This window comes from Diadema antillarum, unplaced genomic scaffold (genome assembly GCF_040938485.1).
Source record: "Diadema antillarum isolate AM-2024a unplaced genomic scaffold, OU_Dant_1.0 seq00001187_RagTag, whole genome shotgun sequence".
Lineage (NCBI taxonomy): Eukaryota > Metazoa > Echinodermata > Echinoidea > Diadematoida > Diadematidae > Diadema > Diadema antillarum.
The window spans coordinates 780,939-805,624 of NW_027271986.1; the positions used below are offsets into that span (position 1 = coordinate 780,939).

The 24,686-nt window shown below is 37.6% G+C and overlaps 1 protein-coding gene across 1 annotated transcript in view; it reads right to left on the minus strand.

The window, feature by feature from the left end:
- LOC139744548 (kynurenine/alpha-aminoadipate aminotransferase, mitochondrial-like) overlaps window positions 1-19,649 on the minus strand; it is a 122,373-nt gene extending 102,724 nt beyond the window's left edge. The window contains exon 1 of the mRNA XM_071654979.1: window positions 19,313-19,649. Coding sequence (XP_071511080.1) covers window positions 19,313-19,499 — 187 coding nt within the window. The 5' untranslated portion in view covers window positions 19,500-19,649. The remainder of the gene's footprint in view (window positions 1-19,312) is intronic.
- Between the last annotated feature and the right edge of the window lie 5,037 nt (window positions 19,650-24,686).

The following is a 24,686-nucleotide window of genomic DNA, read 5'->3' on the forward strand; positions in this document are numbered from 1 at the left end:
ATGAGGCACGAAGATCATCGAAAGCATTTTGTAATAGAGATCTGCCAATCTCATCTACATGACTTGTATATTACTACTCATTTCGCCGTTAATCTCCTTCAGTAGACTTAAGTCACTCTGCATGTTGAAATGGTATAACAGCGTTCAATACGTTTTCATTTTTAAACGAGGACCACTTAGCTTGTCTATTGCTTGTACACTACAGGATCCATGATCTGAAACCGTTAACAAGGCATATAACTACAGTCGTAGCACATGGATGCAGACGAGTCTTTGTGGCAGACAACCAAACATTTACGTATTGATGAATAGGCGAGCAATCCGAAAAGACAATACCTCTATACCATTCAGCATGGAGGCACGTTACAATAAAGGTGCTACCCACAATTGCACTGTCGTAACTATTTATATTATATACAACTGTTCAGGCATCACATTCATCAACAATCTACGTGTATTATCAAAGAGCTAATTCATGCGTTTCCGCGGTGTTTGCTGGTGCTTGAGGACAAGACAGCATTGTTTTTTGAGCCAGTCATGCTTTGCATTCACAATCACATTTACTGCGCAGTAACTATGTGGTACAGCGCAAGTCTATTTTTATGGAAATGATAAATGATCAAACTATAGGCCTTTCTGTGTTCGTAGGGTAATAAAGTGATCTTGGCAGTACAACAGACACAGGTAACTAACATACAGATGTTTACTCATCAATAATGAAGTTAAGTCTTGATATTCATATATTTTTGTGAATAAGATGAAATAAGTAGCAGGATACAGGAAATCAGTGACATCATTATCGTGTGATTTTGAGGATCCTTTAAAAGAATCTCATAAAAAAAGAAAATCTGTTCTTCGATTTCAGATTCAGTTTATTAATTACTCTATTGTACAATGAACCTTTTATGATAAATCAACAGTATCGTTCTCATCAAAAATTTGGACAAGAATTTCCTCAGATTTGTTGTTTCTCTTATCTGCCTCGCTGTCGGTGATAATCTCTCTACATCAACATAAAAAGTGCAATTCCATACTATAATACAGCGTATTCCCATTACAACGAACACGGTAATAAAGAAATTCTTGTTACAACGATGTGAACATTCAGGTCCCCCAATTATCACCTATTTTACTCTACTGTTTGGTTATACCGAACTTCGATATAACAAAAGAAAACCGCCAATCCCGAGGATTTCGTTATAACGGGAGTGCACTGTGAATTTGGCACAACAGAAGATGTTACAACGGTGTACAGTGCATCCCCGTTATAACGAACGCGGTTGTACAACGAAATCCTCTAAACAACAAAGGAAAAAGTCCGATCCCAAAATTCTTATCTGTATATTCTACACGTACATGTACTTTCCTATTCCGTTACAGCGAAAGTTCAATATATACGAAAGAAAACTGCCTGTTCCGAGGACGTCGTTATGACGGGAGGCGCCTTTAGATGTATACCATTATTGACATCAAATCGGGGAGATTCCACTGAGCTATTATGAGGACACTTGTGTGCGTCTTGAATAATCATTTTTATCAATAGGCAATTTTAATTCACCCAACTTCTGCAACTTTTTTGAAAGAGAATAAGTGTGCAAACCAAAATACAAAAGTGACATAGAGATTTTCAAATGTGGTAAAATAAGATTTCTTGTAAGGTTCCAGGACAGTCACAACAGACGTAATGGTGATGATTTTGTCTGTTTTGTTTAATTTCCATCTGATGCGATGGCTGGATAGCCCATATTCAGCTGCAATAGCTGTTCTTCCATGGGTCCAACTGGATGAAAGGCGCGCGGGACCACTTCACAGCCGGTTAAACACCCTGCTCGTTGCGATGAAAAAATGAAGCGCTCGGGATCATTTACGTGCATGAGTTGCGACTCTCTCACACACGGGACCTCCATTTTATGTCCTATCCGAGAGACAGAGAGTTTTGCCTCTTACTAGAGGGGACGGTATGACAGCACGCAACATTGCTCAGTATAGGACCCGGGAATCGAACCGTGGTCCTCTGGATCGTGAAGCAGACGCGCTACCGACTGAGCTAACTCACTATACCCTTATAAATTGATGATGCTGCTGCTGTCGATGATGATGATGATGATTTCAGTTCTCAAATTCTAAAATCTTTTCTTTATGTTACAGAACATGCAGAAATTAATGTATTCTGAAATTTACTCTCTAAAGGAGGCTCCTGAGATAAAATCGAATACTTAGTAAACAGCAAAGTATAGGTTTACCGGGTAGCGCTGGGGGGGGGGGGGGGAGGGGATTCATGGATGGTCCGCTTCATTCGCTGCCCACAGGAGTACTGTATACATTTGGAAAACATGAGTACATGTACCACCAGTCAACGAATAATGTGCATCGAAGCTTATGCTCCTTGGTTCTGGTCGTTGAGATTCTTCGGCTACGTGTGTGCTCACGTAGAGATCAGTGATAGTGCTGTACACCGCTTTTTCACAAAACAAACAAGGAAAAGTAGAAATTACGCAGTGCGTAATATGTCCCCGTCGGAAGTAGCATTTTGTAGCAAAATGTGCAATATAGGTAAAAAATCAAGGTCAAAGGTCAAAGAAGTCAAAGGTCAAAATTCTGTGTAAAAGTTTTGAAGCCCTCACCTAGTGCCATCACATAAAGCAAACGGAATCGAGATCGGGTTAGAAATGGCGAAGGAGTAGCATTTTATAGCCAATGTACAATACAGGTCAAAAATCAAGGTCAAAGGTCAAAGAAGGCAAAGGTCAAAATTCTGTGTAAAGTTTTGAAGCCCTCACCTAGTGCCATCACATAAAGCAAACGGAATCGAAATCGGGTTAGAAATGGCGAAGGAGTAGCATTTTGTAGCCAATGTACAATACAGGTCAAAAATCAAGGTCAAAGGTCAAAGAAGGCAAAGGTCAAAATTCTGTGTAGAAGTTTTGAAGCCCTCACCTAGTGCCATCACATAAAGCAAACGGAATCGAAATCGGGTTACAAATGGCGAAGGAGTAGCATTCTGTAGCAAAATGTACAATATAGGTCAAAAATCAAGGTCAAAGGTCAAAGAAGTCAAAGGTCAAAAATCTGTGTAGAAGTTTTGAAGCCCTCACCTAGTGCCATCACATAAAGCAAACGGAATCGAAATTGGGTTAGAAATGGCGAAGGAGTAGCATTTTGTAGCAAAATGTACAATATAGGTCAAAAATCAAGGTCAAAGGTCAAAGAAGTCAAAGGTCAAAATTCTGTGTAGAAGTTTTGAAGCCTTCACCTAGTGCCATCACATAAAGCAAACGGAATCGAAATCGGGTTAGAGATGGCGAAGGAGTAGCATTTTGAAGCAAAATGTACAATATAGGTCAAAGGTCAAGGTCAAAGGTCACAACTGACATTCTGTGTACAAGTTTCAAAGCTCCCATGTAGTGCTATCATATAAAGCAAACAGAATCAAAATCGGGTTAGAAATGGCGAAGGAGTAGCATTTTGAAGCAAAATGTACAATATAGGTCAAAGGTCAAGGTCAAAGGTCACAACTGAAATTTTGTGTAGAAGTTTCAAAGCTCCCATGTAGTGCTATCATATAAAGCAAACAGAATCAAAATTGGCTCATAAATGACAGAGAAGTAGCAAATTGAACATTTTGATCACACACGGACGCACGGACGGACGGACAGACGGACACACAGACACACACACGTACGGAGCCCGTTTCATAGTCCCCTGCTCGAACTCGTTCGGCGGGGACAACAACGTACATTGTATAGTGAACAGGGGGTGACCTCGTAACAACGAGCACGCCCATAACGAAATCTCGTTAAAAATGAAACGATGTTAAATACAGGTTTGAAAATTATTATTATTCATGTTTACTTATATATACTCCAAAATTCCCTTCGGGTAAGATAAAGTTTGTTGTAACGAAAGAAAACTAACGGTCCAGATTACTTCGCTATAACAAGATTTGCCTGTAGAAGTCGCGTACTGATGTCACCTCATTTCAACGGTCCTAACAAACCGATACTGTTGTTAAACTCATCCGCCAATTACTATATTCATACACAGTCACCCACTCTTTCTCGTTTTCTTTCTCAATATTAAAAGATGTAGACATTAAATCTATCAGAAAGATGAATTTCGTGTGTGTGTTCATTGAAAGAATAATCAAGGACAAGTTTATAAACTTAAAGTATCCAAATTACATGATACTTCATCCTGAAGCTTGCACTTTCATTCTATACAAGAACAAAAGCTGTGTAAATGCAAATTTACGAAACAAAATACCGCCATCTCTCTTTCTCCTTGGCCAATTCACATTTGCCCTTCACTCAAATAGGGGAAATTCCCTACGTTTATAGAACAGAAAAAGAATGGATACTTTTAATATGCAGTTACTTTAATGCAGTGATCATAAAAACTTCGATTATATTACTCAGTTGTCCTTTCGCACTCGTCTTTTCTTTTTCTTTTGTTCCTTTTTGTGATGTGATAGGACCCCCTATAAGAAAAACACGACTGATCCCAACGATATGTTTCGTCCCTTTCAAGTATTGTCTCGTACTGACGGTGTGCGTTTTGACTGCTGTGGTAATTTGGGTGAAGTACAGAAGAGGAAGTAATTTCACTTAAGACGATAAACAAAAATAATATAAGAGGAGGGAAAAACCCTAGCAATAAGCCCAGGCAAGCCCGGGTTACATGTGCAAAAATATGAGGCGATGAGACTGAGTATTAATATTAAAGTATGATTTGGAGACATCGTCGCTTCCAAAATTGGTAGCGAGCTATAAATACTTCTGACAAGTCATGACGGGTCTTGTCTTTAATATTTTGATATTATTTTTTTCTGTCAGCTGTCAAACGTCTGATTCATTTACAAAATTTTATAAAATCAATATAAGAATAATCAAACTTGTATGTTTTGCCTTGTTTGCTTATTAGTTTGCTTGCTTATTTTGTTTGATTATTAGAATAAACAATTGGAACAATAAATTGTGATCCAGGAGAATTTAAGCCAAATATGTATGTGAGGGAATTCAGCAAATATTAGAAGCACATGAGCGCAGTTTGATGAAAAAATATTCCGTTCCAAAGTTATGAGTTTTGGTGAAGCCATCGCTGGGAAAAAAGACCAAATGTCTAACGTCTGAAAGTAACCGTGACGCAGGCGTGCCAGGACGGTCCCGACCCCATTACAACGTAACGGGCCGTGAGGACAAGTATAAGACCTTTTACTGAGATCTTTGGAAGACCTTGCATCAAACCTCTGAGCCTCCTGGACTCGGCAAAACCTTTCTTATCATCCCTTCTCGGATACCGTGACAGACAGCTAGTGCATGAGAAATCTTAGCAAGATCAAAGGTGCGTTTGCACTATGTTCCCGGCGGCCACGGCAGCCCCATTTGCCTGAAACGGATTGCGCCGTGGGTACATGAGACATTCTCCTGTTTTCCCCCGTCGCATTCTAGTCTTGTTCGTTCCAGTCCTCGCCCCGGGGAACATATACATAATATCAGACGCTGTTCTCACCACGTCTGGCCAGGCTAGACTATCAATATCATTCCGTCGCGTTCCGTTACGGACCTCCTCCAAGTTTTGTTACGGCCTATCACGCGCCGTCGTGTTTCGTTGAGTTCACCCCGTTTTATGAAGGCATACAAGGTTCCCCATTAGCAACGGGACTGTCGTGGCAAATTTTTTGACACTTTAAAAAGTTTGCCTGTCCCGTCTCACCTCGTTGTTTCACGTCCATCCCGTTTTGTCCATGGTGGCCTGAAACGTGGCTGCCGTGTTAGCGGGAAACATGGTGAAAACGCAGCAGTAACAAAACTTGAATACAGATGTGAAGAGGGGGTGGATGGGGATGCGGGAAATGCGCTAGGACCCTAAAGTGGAATATAAAGCAAATAATCAACTTTTAGTTTCAGGCAATGAGAAAAACTAGGCGATCTGAATGTGTACGCTATCTCTCCTCAGCTGCGCTTCGGAGAGATAGCTACATCCAGATCGCCTCGGAAGTGATAGCTTGTTCCATTACCTTCACCAACGTTGATTATTAATTGCTTACTATACATCTGTTCATGTATAATCATTAATCCATCTACATATAGAGTTCAATGGTAATAATCCATGCACCTCTGGCGGCAATATTGCGCACGATCATTACTGTGTTGGTGTATGGAAGGAATATTACCGCGGTTGCGTTCTAATAGAAGGGTTGTCGGGGTAATGTCGAGGTAACGTCAGGGTAAAGTTGGGGTGATTACCCAACTGGCTAGGGTACAATTTGGCAAAAGTTACACCGACAACGTCCGAGCAACATTTTGCGGGGACCGTTTTATGAGGCAGGGTTTTAAAAAAAAAATTATATATATATATATATATATATATATATATATATATATATACATATACCCGGACGTTGTCGGGGTAACTCTAAAACGGCGGCTTAGTGTTTCATGCTTGATGCAAAACGACCAGCGCCAGACAGTGTGTCTGTTCAGGTTTACCAAGGGCTTTCTGGAAAGATGACAGGGTGGAGGACGAGATGACCAGACTTCCATTTACAATATAAGCTTGTGGCGTGCGTCAGGTTGTTTAGGACCGTCGCAGCTTTCTGGTTACTAGAAATGGACGCAGGGTTTCTCGAAGCGTAGCCTATAGGTGGAGCATTTTTCTCGAACCGGAAATCACGAGGGAGATGAAATCGTATAACAGCTTCTCGGAACAGCTGTCAACACGATCCCGACGGACCTGGGAGGTTGGCACAGAGGGGTAACAGCGGATACATCACGGAGGGGCACGTCAAGGCAGCGAATATGAGCACTTGGCATTCATATACACGAGCTCATGAGTAGGCCTATGCTTCGTACTCAGCTGCTGAAAAGGCAAGCGCCAGAACTGAGGTTCTGTATGTGTGGACGTAAAAGGAAGCGCATCAGTTTGAACCTGCAAGGCGCCTGGATGACTAATATATCTCTAACAGAGTGGGAGGGAGCTACTTTACAGTGGACAACCTCGTTGCCCTATACCTGGCAGTTTGCCTTCATAGGCCTACATAGTTCTGTTCAGCTTCAGAAAACTCTGCGTCATTTATAACCAGGCAGCTGCATAATTATTTACCCCGAACAAAGCACTCTAGCTAAACAGCTTAAGTGTACTCAATAACGCACTGTAAAACATGGTACAAACTTTCAGGAAAACACGAGAAAATACATAGTACTTATATAGAATGTAAACAAACTTTTCGACCTCGGTCATAAACATATTCAGTATTTCATTAATTGACCATTTTTGTATTTTTTCTTTGAACATTAAAAATTTACTGTCTGTGTACTTTGTTCGTGCGTGCTTTGAGAATCGATCAGGGGATTATATTGTACTAGACATATTTTTCTTTTATATCTATTTTTCTTTCTAGACTCGGCCCGATTCTATTAACCATGTTTCCTGTCATACTAATGAGTTGTTTGTGATAATTAGCATCTATCACTACTTGCATTCAAAAAGAGAAAATCAAATCATTCATCATAATCTTGATCCCTTATATTTACACCACTTTACCAGGAAAATAATTTAGCTGATTTAGTACTGACCTCGGAGATCGATTCGTAATTCAAATTACAACACGCAAACATCCAATTGTAACACTGAATTGGATGCAATTCCAATTAAGTATTCTTTACTGTTTCGACACTTACATACAGGTACTTTCTCTCCCACAGACGTTCTCTCTACTGCCATTGATGTACTGATTGAAAACATTAATTTACCCATTTAACTATCAGAATTGAATTCTTAGAACTTAATTATTCCCAGACTTCTTGCTGATTACGTCAGAGAAACCACAAAAACGAAATATAAGGCTTAGAGCCGAAAGTATACCTCGAATCAAAGGCGGCAAGCAAAGCCAACCACATGAAATCACAAAGTTGTTGATGAAATAAAAGTAAGCTCTCCTTGAGTCACTGCCTTGTAAGCAAAAGCCAGATTAAGGTTACGGCCAATCGAATATTAGCTACAGATTAACTTTTAGAAAATCGCCATGCGTACTTCAAGATTTTGCCGCATTCTTAAATCATACAATTCACAGGCCCGTAGCCAGGATTTTTCAAGGGGGGGTGCGGTCACTAAAAAAACGGACCTTCAGTACCAATACCAATGACACACACACACACACACACACACACACAATTATATGTATATATATATATATATATATATATATATATTCTTTGGACGACCGAACTACAAAAGTTGTATAAGAATTTGCGCGTGAAGCGCGCCGCAAATTGTGAATTTTGACTGCTTTAATGACGTTTTAAAGTCTCGAGGAAATTTGTATTTTTGTCTGTAGCATGCAATCGCGTTATGGTATTTCATCTAGGAAATAGTAAAAACTCATTTTGCCAGGAAGTTGCAAAGTTTAATTGTGTTCGAGACTCTGCGCGCGTAGCGCGCCGCAAAATTGAGAATATTGATTTTCCTGGTGTTGTTTTAACTTTTATTTTTTCTATTGTATACCCGCGTTAGCAGGCCTGAAGCCAGGATTTTTAAAGGAAGGGGGGATTGCGTTAATTAACAAAACGGTCCTTTGATACTGTCCCGGGAGGGGTAGCGACAATTAAAAGGAGGACACCATGCTCATACATGGACTTTCAAAATGGCCCCTAAACGAGTAATGATCATATGATTTTTTTGGGCCTTAAAAACAAGTATTCCTTAAATGTTTCCTGCACCCTAAAGAAGTACTTCATCATGATTGAACAATATACCATTTCCCCAAATTTCGGCCTTTTTGATACCCTTTGATTATATACGCTTGTACATCACACTTTCCATCTAATCCGTGAGAAAAAACGACCCCTATTACGCGTTTTCTTTAGCGAGTATGGTCACGGTGTCCACCTTTCAGTTGGAGTTTTCCATCCCATTGGATGCTGTTTGGAAGATGAAACATTCACTTTACTATAATACTGTATATCAGCCGTTGGTATGCGAGTTTGTCAAAAACGAAAATAAATAAGAAAATTTTTAAAACAAAATGAATTGTAAATGTGAACCATTTATATTTTGCCTCCTTGTGGTAGGACATTTCCAGCATTTCCGAACTTTCAAATAATCATTTTAGATTTAATAATATTAAAGGTAGTAGATCCGATTCGCAAACATCTCCAATATCAGTCAAATGTCATATTAACCATCATGCTAAGAAGGTTTTCTTTGTGAAATTTGGAGGTCAGTGAAATTCAAAAATTAAACATCCGTTAGCCATTGGAAGAAGTTGAGTGCAAATTCAGACCTCAGGCTTAGTGCTCAGATGTTTACCTATTTGATTTGATCTGTCTTACTGTGCACACTAAGATACATACTGGAATGGTTATTTCGTATTTATTAAATTATAGTAGCATATTTGGTTACTAGCTGTCTCTAGGCATTTTCGAATTTGGGCTGCAAAGAGATCCACTACCTTTAAGTTAGAAGAGAGATAAGTAAATAATGATAAAATAAACAAACAAAAAAGACTGAGTTTCTTTTGTAATACTATCTGACAAACTTTTTACTTTACCATTTTACTTCATAGCTCAGCACTTTCCATTCTCTCTCATACCCTCTTACCCATTACATTTAAATGAAATACAACTAAAATGAGTTTGCGTGCCTGCATAATACTCTTTGGAAATTATAAGTGAAAATGTTCTTAGGTTTTGGCTCACTTTAAAATGAGAACCAATAGAACTGTCACAACATGAGAAAATGTATAAGTAATAATCAACACTACATTTCCGAATTTGGCCTGCAAAGAAATCCGCTACCTGTAAGTTAGAAAAGAGATTAGTAAATAATGATAAAATAAACAACAAAAAAGAATGAGTTTCTACCGCCGTATCCAGAACAGAGCCTGAAACGGTGCAGGCTCAAGAAATCGTTTGTACTAATACGTCTTGAAGTACTGTGTGATACTGTTGACTCAGACTTCTACAAAGCTGTAAGTGAGAATTTTAACCCAATCCGGCTCATTACCTGTGTTTTTTATGAAAAATATGAATAAAGAATGTAAATTAAATAACGACGCGTCACAATGCAGTCTAACGCTCTCACAATGTTATCATACATAGGGTTTTTCCCTGACTGTGTTTACTCCGGAGCTCTTGCAATATTCAGGCTTTTGTAATACTATCTGACAAACTTTTTACTTTACCATTTTACTTCATAGCTCAGCATTCTCTCTCATACCCTCTTACCCATTACATTTAAATGAAATACAACTAAATTGAGTTTGCGTGCCTGCATAATACTCTTTGGAAATTATAAGTGAGAATGTTCTTAGGTTTTGGCTCACTTCAAACCAATCGAACTGTCACAACATGAGAAAATGTATAACTAATAATCAACAATATATTGAGACAGGCAAGTAATCATCAAAAATAGAAATTAATGATGATTACATAGCAGGAATTAGAGGGGAGCATTTGCCGGTCCTTTGAATGTGCACTTGTGCAGTGTGATCTTCGCTTAGTCTTTTTCTAGTCTTTAAGCATTGTTTGAAGTTCCAGTCTTCTGGGATGCTTTCTGGCGAACAATTTCACCACCCTCTCGTTATCAACGTCAAAGTTGTAATGGATATGCATGAGTGCCAAAGCAGACAGCCTGTCTTGTGTCATGCTGGCCCTCAGATAGGTGTGCAGTCTGCGTAAGGCACTGGCGCTTCTCTCGCATTCGCAGCTGGTTGTGGGGATGGTGCAGCATATTTTTAGCAATGTAAAAACATTTGGAAACATGTCTGCATCACACTGTTTTATTGTTTCCGCTGCAGTAGACGGACGTTCATTGGGGGGTTTTGTTTGGTACTTGTGCTTCCATCGGAACAACTCCTGCGGAAACACTTCCGCTGATGGCATAATGTGTGTGTAGGCGACAGAAATCGGGTTAAATCTACAGTTGAAATGATATAGTCTATGACCTTTTCATTCCTTTACAACATTATTTCAGTTGATTACCTGTGTACAACACGTGTATATAAGCGCCCGATTGCAGACAGCAGGTGGCAAGGTGACCGTTGCAACTACACTTGCATTATTACCACCTCCGAAGGAAATGCACCAGTCCGACTATACAGCCATCATCGAAAAATGAGATGGAATGTGGAATGTATTTGGTCGTTTTTGCTCCCAAACTTAACAGTTATGTTGTCAATAAGGCTGCTACGTATCTAGATAATGTCTCACATACAGTGCACTCCCGTTATAACGAAATGCTCGGTACCGGCAGTTTTCTTTCGTTGTAACGAAATTTCGTTATAACCGAACAAATACAATATGTAACGAAAACAAGGAAACCACGTATATATTCATATTCTGTTTGCTGAATACTCATCATACACTGGAAAGTTATGTAAAATGTGATGGGATAACTGTATTACAATAATAAACGCAAGTTCCCCTCTGGTCAGTCTGTTGGCTAGTGTTGCTGACTATTCTGCTCAACACGAGAGTGACTAGATCTAGTGACTACAGTGGGTACCTACGTGCGTATGAGTGGTAGTGTCTGACATTGTTGAACTGCCACATTATCAAGATGCCCAAGCCCTTAACCCGTCAGGATACCTCTGCATCTACTTCTTCAGACATTGCATGTTCTCTCCCGGTCCCATCTGCGGCATCGGTCTCGGATGCTGTTCTCGAACTGTTCCAAAATGAGGCATTCCTGAAGAAGATTCATGATCTTGTGCGAACTATTGCTCGTGAAGTGGCTGACACTTCTTTTGCAAAACTTAGTAAATTGATTGAGCAAAATGAGGGAAGGCTGCACGAGGTAGAGGTGAAGGTTGAAGAGAGGAAACATCGTCTGGAGGAGTTGGAAAAGGAGATAGAAAGGAAAGAGAACAGAATCTTCAAATTGGAAGCAGCTGCAAACGATCTCCAGCAGTATTCGCGCAGATCCTCTTTGAGGATCTTTGGTGTGCCGGAAAAAGAAAAGGAAGATACGGATCAAATTGTGTGTGATATTGTGTCCAGCAAACTTGGCGTCCCCATAACGCGAAATGACATCGATCGCTCACACCGAACCGGAAAGCGCTCAAGGGATGGTAAACACCACCGTTCCATCATCGCAAAGTTCTGTTCGTACAGGAAGCGATCTGAAATCATCAAAGCACGTAAAAAGCTCAAAAACTCTGGGATCACAATTCAAGAGGATCTGACACCCCAAAATGCAGAACTCTACACAAAAACGTACAAAAACCCAAAAGTCAAAGCAGCATGGACACATGATGGCAAAATCATTGCCTCAATCCAAGCCTCAGGTGGAAAGATGATCACAAAAATGATCACTTCAGACAAAGACCTAAGAAGCCTGTGAGTTGTCGCATACAGATATTGAGATCAATGTGTAATGAATGTTCTGTCATTCTGAAAACAAAAAATATTCCCTGCAGTATGAATTTGTTGACTTAAGCTTCTGCCTGTTTTTTTTTTTGTTTTTTTTTGGACTTAAATAAAGTTTTGTTTTTTATGATTGTACATAAACTGTGTATGATTTTATTTGCATTGTGTATGCTTTTTAAGTTGTATTTTTGATACTGTATTTATTCATTTATTTTTTAACAATACATTTTAACCTTTGTAGTATGTTTAATTCATGTCTATGTGTTACATGTTCACAGCCTGTTTATTCTGAAGAAGTATCACTGCTTTGTAATTTATGTACCCATCTGGTGCATGTAGAATGTATTCCTAATTTTTCACTCGATGATTTTGAAAAACTTGGTGAAAGTGGAAGATTATCCTGGTATTGTCATGTATGCATTGGTAAAGAATTACCTTTTAATATGCACTCCTCTGATACTGATTTTTATAATGCAATAAATACTTTTTTCAATTCTGAAACAATGCACTCTCATCAATCAGACTTTTGTTGTGTTGACAATGATATTAACGATTTTTTGAAGGAAGATATGGATAGTGAGACTTCAAAATATTTTACCCCAGCTGATTTTAGTGCATTTTATAATTGTAAATATAAAAAATCATTTTCTGTTTTTCATATGAACTGCAGGAGTTTACCAAAACATTATGAAGATATTACACTTTTATTGGATTCTCTTGAGTGTTCTTTTAATGTTATTGCATTGACAGAAACTTGGTTAGATTCTAGCAATGCAAAATGTTATTCTTTTTGTGGATATAATATTGTCAGTAAAGAAAGGATAGACAAGAGGGGAGGAGGATTAGCTCTTGCCATTAAACAAGATCTGAAATATGTTATGAGACCAGATATTAGTATATTCAATGATGTATGTGAAACGCTGTTCATTGAAATACATAAATCTCATAAAAATGTTATTATTGGTGTGTGTTACAGACCACCCTGTAAATCTGTAAAAGGTTATCTCAATCATTTGAAAGAGATATTATCTGTTGTTAATTCAGAGCATAAGGAATGTATATTGCTTGGAGATTTTAATATAGATTTGATGAAACTTGATGTTAGCTCTTATTCTCGTGAATTTTTAGAAACATTTCATGCCCATTCATTCTTGCCTATGATAAGCAAACCTACAAGAATAACGGATAAGTCAATGACTTTGATTGATAATATTTATTCAAATTATGATGATAATGTGAGTGCTTTTTCTGGGATAATGGTGACAGATATATCTGATCATTTACCTATTTTTTATGTACTTAATAATGGTGTTTCTGATGATGGTGGTATTGATAAACAGCAGATGCAGTATGAAGTAAACGATGTTAATATGTGTAATTTTATGCGGCAATTAGAGGAATATAATATTATGTTTAAAGAAAATAACAGTAAGGATCCACAATATTTATATACAGATTTTATAGAGTATTATTGTAATGCATTTGATATGTGTTTTCCACTGAAGTGTGTAAAGAAAAAACAAATTGATAAACCTTGGTATTCGTATGAATTGAAGAAACTCTGTTCAAAAAAGGGCAGGTTGTATAAGAAATTTATTAAAAATCCTTCCCAGTATCGAAAAGAATGCTACCTTAAATCTCGTAATGTATATACCAATGCTGTTAAAGCTGCCAAACGAAAGTATTATTTTTGTAAATTTCAGAATTTAAAAGGTGATATATCTAAAACCTGGAAGTTAATTAATGATGTATTACAAGTACGTAAAACAAGGGTTCAACAAAAGGTTTTTCAGCATGATGGTAAAGTATTAGAAAATCCTGAAGATATTGCACGACATTTTAATCATTATTTCATTAATGCTGGAAATAAGATTGCTAAAGGCTGTAGGCAAAGTTTTTTCACTCACAGAGATTTTTTATGTGGAAATTTTAATCAAACTGCTTTTTTTAAACCTGTAAATAAAAAAGAGATTATTGATTATGTTTTAGCTTTGAAAGATGGAAAGGCTCCAGGGTATGATCAAGTTAAGTCTCTGGTAGTTAAGAGAGTAATTCATATAATATGTATACCTTTGTGTTCAATTTTTAACCTCTGTCTTGAAACAGGCCAAATACCAAAGGAATTAAAGTTAGCAAAGGTTATTCCGATTCATAAGAAAGGACCAGTTGATGTGTTTTCAAATTACAGGCCCATTTCATTATTACCCTTGTTTTCTAAAATATTTGAAAAGTGTTTGTATGTTAGATTACAAGGTCACTTAGATAAACATGGAATTTTGTATAAAAAGCAGTTTGGATTTCGAGCTAAACATTCTTCATCTCATGTTTTGTTGGATTTTATTTTGAATTCATCAAAAGCAATAGAGAATAAAGAAATAATAGTCGGGGTTTTTCTGGATTTTAAAAAAGCATTTGACTCTATTAATCATGAAATATTATTGGATAAATTATGTTTTTATGGGATCCGTGGAGTAACACCTGAATTGTTCCGTAATTATTTGTTTGATAGAAAACAGTTTACTGTATTTTCTGATTATAATTCTTTACATGAAAAAGTTGTGTGTGGAGTACCTCAAGGGTCAATATTAGGTTCCCTTTTGTTTTTGCTATTTATAAATGATTTATCAAATATTTCTAATGTCATGAACGTTCTGTTGTTTGCTGATGATACTAATTTATTTTTTAAACATGAAAATGTAGAATGTTTGGCTAAAATGATTAACATGGAACTGTGTAAAGTTAGTAATTGGATAAGTGCAAATAAGTTACAATTGAATTATGAAAAGACGCATATGATGATTTTTAACTCTCGTAAGAAAGATACAAGTACATTGAAGGTATTTATTGATGGCCATGTAATAACAAATGTAAAGACAACTAAATTTTTAGGTATTAGTATTGACTCTGATCTAAAATGGAAGACACATGTGAATGAAATATTGTTGAAAATATCTAAGATTATTGGAGTTATGAGTAAATTAAAAACGTGTTTGCCAAAATGTATTCTTTTAACCATTTATAATTCATTAATCCTTCCTCATTTGTTATATAATATCATTGTTTGGGGTGCTTGTAGTAAGTATTTATTGCATCGTATTTTCCTACTGCAGAAAAGAGCGGTACGTATCATTTCAAAGTCTTCATATGATAGCCATACAAAGCCATTGTTTCATGAATTGAATATACTGCCAGTATTTTTACTTTATGATTACCAAGTGATTTGTTTTATGCATTCATATACTAATGATAGGTTACCAGAATTATTTGATAATTTGTTTGTGCAAAATAGGTCAATTCACAATTATAATACCAGAAGTGCAAATGATTTTCGTGTGCAATACGGAAGGTTCTCGTTTACAAACTCTAATATCATATGCAGAGCACCAGAATTATGGAATATGTTACCTGAAAATATAAAACAATGCAGTGCTGTGAAAAATTTTAAAGTAAAGTTGAAAAAATATTTATTACAAAAGTTTATATCAGATAATTAGTTGTTGTTGTTGTTGTTTTTTTGTTTTTTTTAATAATCAGGCTGAGTTATTGTGATATGTGTGCGTGTATGTGTGCGTATGTACAAATGTCTCAATGTTCTTGATATGCATGTCAATGACAACTTATACTTTATATGATTGTTGTTGGATCTTCAAGTTATAAGTTATTTTATTACTTTCTGGAGATCCATCCATTTGCCATTCATATTGTCTCTATTTTTTTTTCTTTAATTGTCTATGTAAATTGTACTTTTACTTGTGTGTTAATGATATGTATCATGTCTTTGTACTTGTTCATGTGTTCATGTTGACATGGAAATGGAAAATAAATTCAATTCAATTCAATTCAATTCAGAAACTGTGCGTGACACAAGGAGCGAACACACAGTGGTGAGAAGCGTTCACCCATGCAGAGACGCTATTATGCTTGTTCCGTTACGTATTTTCGAAAGTAATTCGCATTTCGTTATAACGGAGCACATTTCTTTTGTTTTTCTTTGTCTGTGGCGCTCGAAAAAGACTTCGTTATAACGGAAATTTCGCTATAACCGTGTTCGTTATAAGCGAATTTTGTACCATAGACTTTAATGGTGATAATTTTGGGACCAGAAGATTTACTTCGTTATAACGAAATTTCGTTATAACCGTGTTCGTTGTAACGGGAGTGCACTGTACAACTGTATCTGGATATTGCGTTGAAAATGATATTTGGCGAGAAACAAAAGCTTGAAATCACAGGAATTCACACTGCTGACAACGGCAGACAGTGAAGGTCAACGGCTCAATTTTTCGTCGGTAGTCTCGTCACGTGATAGTTCTGTATGGATTGTACACATTCCCTATGACAGCAATTGTGAATGGGTAGTCTAGCTTTACTGCAAATTTGCGTCAGGACTGCTCAACCAATGGACAAGATTCTTATGTCACAAAAATGGGCAGAACCTCTACTTTCTGAAACCGTGCGCCCCAAGTTTGTGCGATCTTCCGTTCTCAAGATATCCCGTCTGGAAGAATTGCAAGACGGCAAAATATGCTCAAATTCGTCAAATTTGGACTGTTCGCCATAGACAATTCTACTCATAAGGTACTTTTCTGATCTAATTTGCGTCACTGCTACAAATGTTACAATAAAGATATATACACATAAATAATCCCTAAAGTGTCCACTTTCAGAATCCGGGCGCCCCAAGTTTGCTTCTTAAACAGTTTAAAAGTTATGGCAGATTTTGTGGAAAATGCGTCGATTTTTGACCCGTTTTACGTGTTGTAGCGTTCGCGCGGAAGCGCGGCTTCGCAGATGACCGAAAGTTTTTCTATATGTAATAGCTCGCACAAATTGATACATAACATTTGTGTTTGTGTGCATGGGGACGATCCGATGGTTCATACAACAAAAGGGTTTCGTACAATTATTTTTAACATTGTTAAACGTACTCTTCCACATTTACGTAGCATATAATGTGTCTTTATATTTATTTGGATTGTTATCTTGAGAATTGCTAAAAACCGTTATTATGAAAAAGTGGACCATTCAGGATTTGGGGGGTGCGTACGCACCCGACGCACCCCCCCCCCCCCCCCCCCCCCCTGGCTACGGGCCTGATTCACTATTCCATAATAGGCAATATGTATATGTATATAATACATAATGCAGTACAGCATTATATTCACAACTTTCTGTATACACTGGTATACAGTATATTGTAGATAAAGAATTTACTCTTTCCACTTATCCTTAAACAATGTTGACATTTTGGTCTCAAGTTGTCAACTTGGTATTGGTAGTCAACTTGACTTGGTATTTGGAGCAGATTCAAGGTGTTCAACCTAGAGCTTTTATAATTAGAAGTACTTGCACTCTTTCTCCAATACAGCTTAAAATGGTTTCACGATATAGTTGCTAATTCCCGAGTTACTAATCCAGCTGTGTAAAAAAAAAAAAAAAAAAAAATGTTGAATTCTGCAGTGCTCAGAACAAAACAAAACAGAAAGTGGCCAATAAAACCCTTGTTCCCAGGCTAACGCACTAAAACTTGTTGAAAATCACTGTTCCTGATTCCAACTGTTTCCCTCACAAAACCACATGAGGCAAACTCTTGTCTCGCTTGACTTAATTTCATGTGCAAATTTACCTGAGTCTCTCAAAATTATGTTAGTTTAAGACGTGCTGTGCGTGTCACCTTGATGAAATCCTTGAGAAAGTCAAATATTAGTACTATCATGTACAGGATATTATAATTTAGTCTGTCTAAAACACAGTGAACCCATTTCTATCAGTGAGGCAAATTGTCTAACTTCAGACATAGCAGCAGCCATGCTGGATGCTCCAACAAGTGCATGCAGCTGTACTTCACATCATGTTAAACGCACTACAAAAACTGTTTCATTGATAGTGGAATACACATTGTCAACATTACACCTGTTGATGTACAGCTGATGTATTCTGTGCATTCTCAGCCAAGACTTTACAACAAATTTGTAAGACTTTCCAATCCAACGTAAAAGATATGAGACTAAATTGTTAGCCCAATGTATTAGGCATAAGACAATAAGTGTATATTATGATATCTGAGCGTATTTCAGCTTTCAGGATAAATGTCATCTGTTAACAAAAGCTTAGAATCAAATGACTTTGACCCTCATTTTTTACTGAGACTGGTCTGTACACACGTACCTCAGCTGATTTTGGAGGTGTCGACATACAAAAAAATCTCCATAGCAGAGAAATGAAAGGAAATTTTCTTTTCAAGCACATATCAAAGTTATAGTAAGAGCTTAGAGTATGCCTGGAAATTGACATTGCAAAGACGTATAGACACAGTTTTGGGTGTGTGTGTTTTTTTTTCCAGCTCAGAGATTTTGATGAATTAACGTATCCTCCCTCTTTCTCTTCTCTTTCTATCTCCTCTTCCTTACACTAGACTAGATCTATATAAAGTTGTAATTCCATGATCAAACAGCAGATCACGGTTTCAAGCAGTCATTCTCGGTTTTGAATTAAACTCTTACCAACTCGCTGTATGCCGCGGCACAAGTGTTCCGCTCATCTTGTGTTTACCCGAGCCCCCGCTCTGCTAGCTACCCACGGAACACAGGCGATACAACTCAACCAGTTTCTTTAAATATGCACACCTGTGATATGATAATGTGTTGGAGTGTGACACTGACATTTGCCTTGCGTTCATCATGCCGCCTGCAGTTGACATCATATCCAAACATACGATAATTGAGTAAACAGAATGGAGCTCAGGAGCTCGCTATTCGGTATCCATGGCCGGCCTGGAGTCGAGGCATGGATACCCGAGGCCGGGCCGGCTGGTTGGCAGCGCAGCACAGCTGCGGTGCAGTGTACCCGATCGTACCCATGAATTTAACTTTTCTTCTGGAAGATGAATGGTTCATATATCATGTAAAACATGTTTGCGTGGATTAAATGTTCAGTTCAATTCTTACCTAACTTTCTTATGGGTGATGGTTTACGGGATGAGGCAGTTTTCGCAATATACTTTTGATAATCCACCGACTGGACAGGACCTTCGGAGCTTCGGTGTAGTCCCGCACTACTTACAACGGTGCTGGCTCTCACATCAGAAATTATTGCTGAACTTCGTCGTATCGATCGTAGTAGAAGAGCCAACATCTTGACCTTCGACCACGTTGACTTTGACCCAGTTTACGGCTTTCGAAGATGATGATTATGATAAGCAGCACTGCAGGGACAAGGAAGGCACCCGGCTTACTAATTTCTCAGTGGTTATTATACCAGCCAGCCAGTAGCCCGAGCGAGAAGTGTGTGCCTGTTCCGTGTATACTCGAAGTACAGTTGTACGTAAACATTGAACACACGACGGCACACACGTGTTTCGTGGTGTGCTGATCAGGCGTGAAGGACTGCCCTACACAATCACCCCATGTACACCAGCTTCCCCGTGTACCACCACAGTATGTCATACTACGCGACATGATATGGTGTATAAAAAGTCCAGCAGACTACTTGTGTAGTACACCGCAGTTGTACCTCGAGTACACGTTTGTTTTGGTTACTTTTGCTTTGCTTCAGTTGTTTTGCTTTAGTCAGGTGTTTTATAAGGATAAGGCTATTACCTCCGCCAGGGGGGAGGTGATGTTTTCGTTACCATTGGTTTGTTAGTTAGTTACAAGGTACAGTAGCCAGTAGTTAGTTAGCTTGTCCGTGTGCAAAATAACTCTAAAAGCAGTTAACGGATTGGGATGAAACTTGCAGTAAAGGTTGAGAATGACACAAGTAACAACCGATTAACTATTGGTAGTGATCCGAGAATATATATATATTTTTTAATTTATGAAGGAATTTTGATATTTTGGCAGGTAGGGTCAATGAATTTAGGAGTTCAGGCTGCGCGTATTTGAGGTTTGCATGCGCGCATTAAAGTGCGTGCTCTCACGGTTTCTGCAAGGCCGAGGCGCGCCGTGCAGCTGAGGGTTTATGACTTAACAAAGGTTTCTATAATTATTGAGAAATCGAGCGACTTGTAAATCAGCACACAATGCTATGGTACGTATGGGTGGAAATCACTGATATCTCTGATGGAAGAACAAGATCAGTGGTGGAAATGAGCTGCATGCTTGGCGGAGGTCTGCGCTCTCAGAGTGCCTCTGTAGTTTTTATCTATCATGATCTTGAATTCATTCATTTAAATATTTCTTAAGAAATCTGTGTTTGTTTGTTTGTTTTTTCTCCTGTCTTTCTATCTTGTTTACTTTCTTTGACTTGAGAACGGGCCCTTAAAAGTGCAGATGACAGCAGTAACCCTAGCTGTCTAGCTGTTGCTATAATGTTGAATATCACACAATCAATCAACAACAACAACAAAAAATGATAAAGTTAAAGGGGATGGCTAGTAACTGATCACTGGGAATCAGTGATAATGCTGGGGGATGATTGTTCCAATCCTTGTGGGACTCATTTTAAGAGTTTATCACATATATTGTTGTTTGAAAATCATTTGCTTCAGAATGGTCTCATATTAAGAAATGTGCAGTTTAACTTTTCCAGGTTAGCATGCCTGTACAGTGACGAGGCATTAAACTGCACAGCACTTAATATGAGACCATTCTGAAGCAAATGATTTTCAAACAACAATAGATATATGATAAACTCTTAAAATGAGTCCCACACTGTAAAAACATCGGTGTTAGATTTAACACCACGGGTGTTAAATCTAACACCGGTCAAACTTCAATAAAGGACCACACCCACAGGTGTTGAAAATGCACTGTGATGGTGTTGAAAAGTGTTCACCTGACACTTCGTGGTGTTAATTTGACACTGTACCTGGTGTTATTTTGACACTGTACTGGTGTTAATTAAAAAATGACACCACATGGTGTTGATTTGATATTTGTTGGTGTTAATATCAATGGTTTAACACCCGTCAAGCTTCAATAAGAGACCACACCAGCTGGTGTTACTGTGGTGTAAATTTATTTTCAATTTTTTTCAAAAATCTAGTATTTTAATGTAAAATTCTTGATCGTCTTGTTTAAATCAAAAATCAACAAGAAGTGCAGTTACTAAGAAACTCTTAAAAAACAGTTTAAAATTTGGAAATGACACCAGGAGGTGTTAATTTAACACCATAAATGAGCACCGAAAATTTAACACCAGCTCGATGTTCACTATTTAACACCGGACTTTTTGCAGTGCACAAGGATTGGAACAATCATCCCCCAGCATTCCCACTGATTCCCACTGATCAGTTACAAGCCCATCCCCTTTAAAGTTAGAATCAAAGGATAAGATTTCGCATTTCAGCCTACGTGTAGTTTGATATGAAGGGACTTGATTTTGACAGCATTTCGTCCGACTTTGGATCTGAAATAAACAAGCGTGTTTAGTCTGAGACCATTGCGATTTATTTCGGATTCAAAGTCTGTCAGTCGTGCGATGCGACCGAAAGTCATATACATTGTATACTATTTTAAGGCCTATGATAGTGTGCGGGGCTGGAATACTGTTTGACAGCATTCCATCCGTCATGAGTTTGAGGCGAGGCGCCATATATATTACCATCATTAAGATTATTATTGTTATCCTATATTGTACAGTAGTTGTAGCACCATCAACGACAACTTGATTATAAAGTTCTATGATGGAGAATTTCTTATTTCAAAAAATTAATGAATTCCAAAATTTAGGGCCAGTACACTGCAAAATATCCGGTGTTAGAAATACAGGAAAGAGTTCACGTTTCTGCCAATACCTGTTTAAATGAAAACATACGATCTTTTTCCAGTGATGTATCCCTATCTAAGTGTGACAGTATGTTTTGTTTTGAACCGGTAACTGAACAACAAGTTTTAGATGTTATTAAGAATCTCAAAGAAAATAAGACTTGTGGTCCAGACAATATACCGGCTGCCTTCTGGAAAATGGTAGCTGATGTTATAGTTAAACCTTTTACGTATATTATAAATCTATCATTCAGTCAGGGTGTTTCCCCTATGAATTGGAAAGAATCACGTGTCATTCCGATACATAAGACGGGCGATAAAAGCGATATGAACAATAAATATCGGCCAATATCAATTCTTTCTGTCTCTTCTAAAATTGTTGAAAAGTTGGCATTCGATCAACTATACTCTTACGTTGATCAGAACGCCATCCTAAGTAGCACTCAGTGTGGTTTCAGACCGAAGCATTCTACCGTGACAACTCTACTCAATGTCACGGAAGACTGGTCTGAGAGTCTAGACAAAGGCCAGCATGTCGGAGTTGTCACCCTTGACCTACAAAAGGCGTTCGATACAGTTGATCACCAAATCCTTTTAAATAAGCTGCGCCTCATAGGGGTTGACGAACTATCAATCAAATGGTTCACTAGCTACGTTACTAATCGTATGCAATATATTACACGTGTGTAAATGGAGTTAAATCTTCTCAACAAAAGATACAGTGTGGAATACCACAGGGTTCAATCCTAGGCCCTTCACTTTTTGCTATGTATACATTAATGATTTATCATTGTGTTTGCGTAAGTGCAAAATTTCGTTATATGCTGACGATACTTGCCTTTATTATGCTAGTAATGATCTTGAGTCCGTAACTGAGACGCTGAATACAGACTTGTCGATGATCGATGAATGGCTACGAAGGAATAGATTAGCTCTTAAATGTGAATTTCTTTTGATCGGAACTAAAAAACGACTCGAGTCTGTTAAAGTTCCAGATGTATATATCCAAAATATTCCAATTTCCCGGGTCACTCACTGTAAGTACCTGGGAGTTTTCGTAGATGAATATCTAGACTGGGATAAACATATTGAGCATCTGGCGAAAAAGGTAGCCAAGGATATTTATTTGTTAAAGAGAATAAGATATTGTGTTACTCAACAAGCTGCATTTACATTTTACAAATCTATTATACAGAGTAGATTTGACTATTGTACCATTATTTGGGGAAATGCTGATGGGAAAGGCAGACTGGATAAATTACAGAAATTGCAAAATAGAGCTCTCAGGATCATATTGAAGAAGGATTGGAGTTTTCCCAGTCAGGATTTGTTTGATATTGTGAAAATTGATAATCTTTCTGATAGAAGAAATAAGCAAATTTTGCATATGATGTATAAGATTGCATATGATGATACCGGGAGAATTTGTAAAACATTTTGTTTTTAAAGAATATTATTATGGTTTAAGAAATGTGTATAAATGCTTTGAGTTATTTAAACCACGAACCAATATCAAGAAACGGAGTTTTTCATTTCGAGGAATTAAAGAGTGGAATCGATTGCCTAGAAATCTGAAAGAAATGTCCTTTACTAGATTTAAATTGAATATAGTTGTTGTTTTTTGTTTTCTTTTTTTTAATTAATGAGACATCAGCGATGGAGTCATGTGTTCTGTGTATATTTGTTTGTGTATTATTATGTAAAAGTTTAAACATGTATAGATTTTGTGTAGTGTCTGTAGGGGGGGGGGTAGAGAATGTGATATGTAGCCTTCTTCTTCTTCTTCTTCCTCTTCTTCTTCCTCTCCTTCCTTTTCTTCAGTATGATTTTGTGTATTATGATGTTTTTTGTATTACGTGATGTAACTGTTTTTTTATCAACATGCACGGACTTGTTGAAAAACAGCCTGTGGCTGAAATAAGTGGCCGTGTGGAAATAAAATAAATGAATTAATCAATTAATCAATTAGCTCTCAGATTACGGCCCCTGAATATTGTTGTAATTATGTTTTAGCCTATCTGTGAGTAGGTTTGATTATCACTGATTTTGTTATAAATGAAGTGTCGTTGAGCCATGACAGTGTTTTTGCTTTTTCATTTTACAAGTGGACAAACAGAGATAGCTGAACTGAACTGTATTGAACTGATTGAATTTTGTTTTCCTGATTCGTCCGAACATACTAACTTACAGACACGCACACGCGCATGTTTGGGGGGGGGGGGGGTGGCTTAACGTTTATACGTGTGCATAGATAGATAATTATGTGATACACGTGCCAATTATCAGGAATCGAAAATGAAAGGGGAAATCCCAAACAAGAAAAGGGAAGTACATGATTGGAGAAAGTTTAAACAGAACACGAATGCCAACAAAGGTCAATGTGTCTGTGTCTATGAAATACGCCATTTAATATTGTTTAAAGGGTTCGCTGTTCAGAGCAACAACGACATTTATTTGCGGCAAATATGTACTAATTTTAGGAACACTTTGACATATTTTAGAGAGACAGAAAACTATGTTTATTGCATTGTTATGTTGCAGTTTATTCTCTGAAAACCCGAACACAATTTACGTACAGACAGTACGTAGTGTTTGAACAAATGCGGTGTCGGTA